The sequence below is a fragment of the Physcomitrium patens genome, chromosome 15 (genome assembly GCF_059467195.1).
Source record: "Physcomitrium patens ecotype Gransden chromosome 15, ASM5946719v1, whole genome shotgun sequence".
NCBI lineage: Eukaryota > Viridiplantae > Streptophyta > Bryopsida > Funariales > Funariaceae > Physcomitrium > Physcomitrium patens.
This window is the reverse complement of record NC_143424.1, coordinates 14863953-14870622: the sequence shown is the minus strand read 5'-3', so window position 1 is coordinate 14870622 and position 6670 is coordinate 14863953. Positions and strand designations below refer to the sequence as shown.

The following is a 6670-nucleotide window of genomic DNA, read 5'->3' as shown; positions in this document are numbered from 1 at the left end:
TTGCTCCACCCCATGTTCAGATAAAACGTGTGCAGAAATCAAATTTTCTCAAGTTCTGTGACAAAACTCATCTACATCAATCAATCAGTCATAAAGTTCAAACATCATTGAAAAAATTAAACAATAAGTTTAAAAAAACCATGTATTAGTCGATTAATGAAAACGAATATCTTTTGAATAATTAGTTAGAAGAAATGTATATTAGAAAAAGACAGCTATCATGAAGATTTATTTCATAAATATGAAAACGAACAAAAAAACCATCCTGACCTTGGACAAATGCCAAATAATACACAAGTTGCGCTCAGAAATACCATACAAAAGAATTCGCAGAAATTCAAACTGTCTATTTCAAAGAACAAAATCATATCCAAGCACGTCAAACCACAACCCAAAACCCAACCAATGCAAAACATCAACAAATGTAAACAAGCTGGAAGACCGAAACACTAGGTGCAAGGGTAACAGCGGAAACAAAGAAAATCAAAAGCGAAAGGCCATGTATTTCACTTCAAAAGCCTATTAGTTAAGCGGGAAAATTTCCGTTGAACACTAAGTTGATAAATTTAACATTAATCTACTCGTAGATCGACACAACCAAGGTGTGACAGCTAAATTCATCAGAAAGACTACGCGAAATGCAAAAGACATCACGCAACTCAGAACCATATTCAGAGGAATAAAATATTCAAATTACAAAAATCTGCCCCCATTTCTTGAGCTCTATAATAGCGCTGAGGGGCTCACTGCACAATGTCGAAAAGAAAATCGTAACACAAATCAAAAATATCTTTACCAAGATAGGAGGCGATCGAATAGGAACTACTGGTGGAGCAGTGAGAAGGGGTCATCGCACTAGAGATCAAATAAACCAAGACCCTGAGCACAGCAGATTCACCCCATGGAAACAAAACCAGGCAAAACTACGAAACCGAGAAGCAATCACTAACTACAGAAGTCAATCAAGCTGACCCATAAAACAGAGAACAAAATCTGATTGAATCTTCTCAATCAAACCTCCATATCAACGGTCTTCATTTAACTTCCGGTGAGCTGCACTCCACATTAAATCGCGTCCCCCGTGCCAAAATCCTGCTCAATTTCCTCGCAGCCATAAGACTTGCACGTGCCGCCTGTACTCCTCTGAATAAAAATCTACGCCCGATGCATCTCGGTAACCCGAACAAAGCAGAGGCCCGCAATAACACATCCGCACCTGTTCCGTCTGACCTCCATGTGCACGCAGCTCGCCCAGAACTCCCGTACACCCTTCTCACAACCCTACCTTCAACTCCATATCTTACACATTCCACCCAAAAATAGCTATCCCCACCTATTCCCCCACTCCTTGCCCAACCCTCTCCCTCATTTTATCACCATCCACACACCCACTGTCGTTCCCCTATGACTCGGCGACCTTCACCACGCCGTCACCCGATGCATGCTCAAATCCAACCCCGCTGCTCATGCCTCGCGTCGTCGTTACGCGCAATGCGCTCCCGTTTCCCCTAGTCACACGCTCAGCCTGCCCTCACCTCTAAATGCGCATGACTACAATTCACCACCTCATCCACCGCCCCACTCCTCTCCGCTTTCAATCGCTTCTCAGCCTTCCTTTCCTTCCCTGCACCACCGCACTTCTCCAAGGATCGCCCATAACAAAGCCAACTTCACCCCTCTCACCATCCACATACTCCAGCCCTCCACTTCGCCCACCACATCCTCCCAAACCCACCAACCTCAACACGCCTCCAACCCCTGCCCCCCACAACAATCACGCCCACCTCCAACACCAACTCCACAACCACTCTGCACAACCGCTTCTCATACGTACGTCACCGTTGTCAGAGACTTCACAGCCATCGGAACCTTGCACGTCGCCTCCCTGCCATGCAATTCCACCGCACCCACGTTCCGCCCATACGGCCCCTCTGTCGCCACCGTGTACCCCTGTTCCACTTTCTGGCTTCCCTCCCGCTTCAACGACTCCTTCTTCTCCCCCGCTTCCGCTCTCGCGCTCCGCCTGCTCAACCCCTCCCCTTCAATGTGCCCCCCCTCGCCGTCCCGACCCCTTCCCACCCCTCGTTCCCTGCTCAGGTTCCCACCCGCCCCGCTTCTGCTCCCTCCTCCACCCAACGCGCTTGACCTCTCCGCTCCTTGCCCGCCATCCGACGCTCCCATCACCTTCGTTGGCCGCGACATCGACCGCGATCCGCTCCGACCCTCCTCCTCCTTCTGCCTCTTGTTCCACGACCCGCCCCCCACGCTCCCGCCCACACCACCCTGCGGCCCCGAACGTATCGATGCGGAACCCGCGCCATACACCCGGCTCAACATCACCGGCGACGTCCCTTGCATCCCCGTGAACATCTGCGTTGCTGCCGGTTTCGCGTGAAGCATGGGATACGCCACCGCCTTGTCTTCGTGCACAGGCCCGAACTTCTCACTCTTGCTCTTGTTCTGCCCCGGCCGGCTACGTCTCTGCCACGCACAACCAACACATGTCACTCACATTCCCCACGCAACATCTCTCTCTCTCTCTCTCTCTCCCTCTCCCCCACAAAACTATTCTCCACATCCCACAACTCCCACCCCCAACGTCTCCTCCCAAGCTCTTACATATGCCAGAGAAGCTGGCAGCTCCGCATTCGCCTCCGGCGCACCGCCCGCTCGAACCACACGCTCCCGAGTGCCCGGACGCTTCACCTCCGTGTTCCTTGCTCTCTGCCCCAGCGCTCTCTGCCTGCAATCACCACACGCACCATCCACCTTGCTCAGATCGTCACATTCCTCCGTGCTCATTCGTAACACACCCATCACTGTCACCACGTCTCCTCCCCCTGATCCACCCTCCTGCATCTCCGCCCCCGTCCGCCACCACTCAACACCCGACACCACTCCCTACCACTACCACTTCACAACACTCCGCGCCTACCCACAATGCACGCAAACTGCGCCCCGCTCACATCACACCACACCACCAATCCTTGCACATTCCCACACCGCATCCTCGCCCACCGCCGCCACATCTCACCTGCGGGCCTCGTCGTCCCGAATCTTCGCATCGAACTCCTTGCTCGGCGGGTACTGCGGCAAGCTCGACGGCTCGCACGCAAGAGGCTTCGTCGTGAAGAACTGCACAACCACACCACACACGCCCTACGTCAATCCACCCACGCCGCTCAACCAACCCATCCCTCCTCCATCCACCCCACTCCTCCCCACACCACCGTCCTCTCCAATCGTATCAAATCCTCACCCCGTCCACTCCCTCACCTCGCTGCCCAATGCTTGACTGGCGTTGCCCCTATCCGCCGGTTCGATCGCCAGCAGCGTGTCCAGCAGTGCTAGCGACGACGCCGGAAACTCTTTGAACGTCTCCTGAATGCACCGCTTGTACGGCTGCTGAGGCTTGAATATCGTCGCGTGCGGCAGCTTCGACTTCTTCCAATACTCCTCCGACGGCGAACCGCACAACTTGAAAATCTTGTGCAGCTGTTCCACCTGCCACCACACACCCATGCCACAACCAACCCCACTTCAGCACGCGCCTCACATTCCACACACCCCCCCCCCATCACTCACCACACACTCGCCGCGACTGCCCGCGCTACCACCTACGCGACCCCTCGCCACCCACTCTCCCCATCGCTCACCACTCTGCACACCGATGCAGCGCCCGCGACTTCTACACTCCCACACACCAACCACCACATCGCCCCACAACACACTCCTCCGCACCTATCGCCACCTCATGCACCGTTCCATCTTCATCTATCCACCCAAGCCCCCTCCCCCCGACTACGCTGCCTATCGCCCATCCACCGTATCCGTCAACGCAGCAACCAAACATTTCCCAACCTCCGTTCGTCCCGGCATGATGGGCTTCCCCGCTAGCAGCTCCGCCAGTATGCACCCCGTGCTCCAAAGATCCACCGCCACGCCGTACTCCGTCGCTCCCAGCAGCAGCTCAGGGGGCCGGTACCACAACGTCACCACGCGACTCGTCAGAGGCTGCTTCTGATCCGGATTGAAGAAAGTTGCCAGCCCGAAATCTGCTATCTTCAGCACCCCGCTGTTGTCCAGCAACAGGTTCGATCCTTTGATGTCCCGGTGCAGCACGCCCTGCCGGTGGCAATGCTCCAACCCCCGCAACAACTGCTGCATGTAACACTTCACCTGCACATCGCCCAGCCAAGCAAATCGCTCGTCAGCCTCCACACTCTCCGCCTCCCCTCCACATCACCGCCACGCCTCAATGCGTCCACCCCACCCTGCAACCTTCCCACCTCACAACTCCACCCCCTCCCCCAACAAACCTGCCCACTTACCTCCACGCTCCCATCCACAACCACTACCCATTTCTCCCACCCGACTTCCACACTTCCTCACTTCGTCTTTCCCATTTCGCCCCTCCATAAACACTGCCCGCTGCCACCCGACACCCCCTCCGTCCTACCGCGTTCAGACCACGCCCACCGCCTCCAACGCACTCGTACACACCCCCCCCCCCCCCACTCCGCATTGTCTCCAAAACTCAGTCCCCGATCACATTCCCACATCACCCCTGGCCCTCATACTATACAACGTCCACTCCCATCCACGTTTTCCCTCATCCCATCCAACTAGCCACCTCCCCCTATCCCCCCGCAAATCGTCCGCCCCCTACCCACACCCCACCTCTGCCCCGCCCACCGTCACGTACTTCTGCTCCTCGGCATGCACCCCTCGCCACCCACCCTCGCTGCGCTCCCGCAATTACGCCGACCACCATCGACCCCAGCTCTCCACCACGCTGTCACCAAACAGATCACTCCCTACCCTTCCCCTTCCCCTTCCCCTACTGCGGGGCATGCATCCGAACCTGAGCTTCCGTGAACATTATGCCCGGGCACGCCGCCAGCCCCGCCAGGTCGTGCTCCATGTACTCGAACACCAGATACAGGCTGCACGACATTCGAGACGTCACCAGCCCCTCCAGCTTCACCACGTTCGGATGGTCCAACCGTCTCAGAACCTGGATCTCTCGCGCCATAAACCGCACGCTCTCCGGCTCCAGGTTGTCGAATCGAACCTTCTTCAGCGCCACGATCTTCCCCGTCTCCAGATCCCGCGCTTTGTACACGTTGCTGTACGTTCCCTGCCCAATCTGATCCCACCCACACCCACCCTGTTAATGCTCCCCCTCCACAACGCATTCCGCTCCATCACATCCACTCCCCACATTCCCTGCACCCCCACTACCATCCCCACTCACTTTGTCCAGCTTCTCGAACGACGCTGCATGCCGAGGTATCCACCCCTTGATGGCCTCCCCCGCCACCTGCGACAGCCAGCCCGGCCATCCCGCTGCCACCTGCTCCCCCTCCAAGCTCTTCGCCACCGCGCCCGACCGAGGGTGCGCCTCCGCGTGCGCTCGCTCTCCCCGTCTCCTGCTCCCCACCGAATCGTCTGCCTTCACCTCCACCACCTGCGCCCCACTCTGCTTCGTCCGCCCCTTTGCCCGATCCTTCTCCTTCTCCTTCTCCTTCTCGATCACCAACACCGGATCCGCCGTCTCCACCTTCGCGCTCGACCCGGGCCGTCGCGCGGACGACCGGGTGCTCGCGCTGTGGTTGCTCGCCTTCTCATTCGGGCTTCCCGACTCCACGTACACTGCCCGCGGCTTCGACTTCGCACAGCCCATCCCTGAGCTCCCACGTCCACGCCCCGCTGATCTTACGTCCGCCGGACTTCTCCCGGCCCCCACCGACACTACTCCTCCGACACCTTACCATGCACGCGCCTCACCGCCATCACACACCTGCCCCTCTCAACTCACCACCCCAACGGTCCCCACCCCTCTCCAATCTGCTGCGCGCCACACCTCCTACATCGCCCGCCCTCACACACCCTCACGCACCACGCCACCACCACAGCACAGCACCATCCACTCCCCCGCTCGCACCCTCGCTGCTCCCGCCAACCTCCCCGCTCCCATCACCCGCCGCGCTGCGCATTGCCCTCCCGTCCCCCTCTCTGCCACCCCCGAGATCGGCCACCATCAACAACGCTGCCCTCCGATCACCGTCCCTCCCCCGCGCCTTGTCCCCGCCCGCCTCAACTCAGCCTCAACCTCAACCTCCACCCTGCTCTGTCCCCCCCCCCCTCCCACCTGCGTCCACAATGCCCAAGCTCTCCACGCCTACGCAACACCTCCCCTACCCTAACCAAACGCCCCACCGCTCCGCTCTCCAATCCACCCCGCCCCACAATGCATCGCAGCCTCCCGCTCCAAATCCTGCCTCGCCCAACTCCACCCCACCAAACACCTCTCTCCGTCACTCCTCCGCCCCCTCCTCCCGCAATGCACGCCCCCACTCGTCCTTCCTCCGCTGCCCAAGCACCAGGACCCACGCCAAGCCTTTCGCACGGCAACTGTAATGTCCAAAACCCGAATGCAATCCACCAACCATCCCCACGCACCTGCCCACGTGACCCCCGTCGTCGCGATGGACTCGCGACCTCCCACGCTGCGGCCTTTGCTATCTTGCGTTCGCAGCCGAGGCGATGGGTGCTTCGCTTCGCACACCTTCCAGCCAGCAAAGCATGCACGTACAAATCACCTCCACCGACGAGAACGAGAACGACAACGACAACGACAACCAAGATGACCAAATGCGACTCAGCA

General features: G+C 58.0%; 1 protein-coding gene across 1 annotated transcript; it reads right to left on the bottom strand.

Annotated features, from left to right (window-relative positions):
- Nucleotides 1-670: 670 nt before the first annotated feature.
- LOC112292127 (putative serine/threonine-protein kinase At1g54610) lies at nucleotides 671-5882 on the bottom strand. Its single transcript, XM_073539295.2, has 7 exons — nucleotides 5258-5882; nucleotides 4865-5149; nucleotides 3862-4179; nucleotides 3277-3504; nucleotides 3035-3135; nucleotides 2620-2743; nucleotides 671-2481 (listed from the first exon to the last, which is right to left on the bottom strand). Exons 1-7 carry the CDS (start codon nucleotides 5684-5686, stop codon nucleotides 1825-1827), a joined length of 2142 nt encoding a protein of 713 aa, XP_073395396.1. The 5' UTR covers nucleotides 5687-5882; the 3' UTR covers nucleotides 671-1824.
- Nucleotides 5883-6670: the final 788 nt, after the last annotated feature.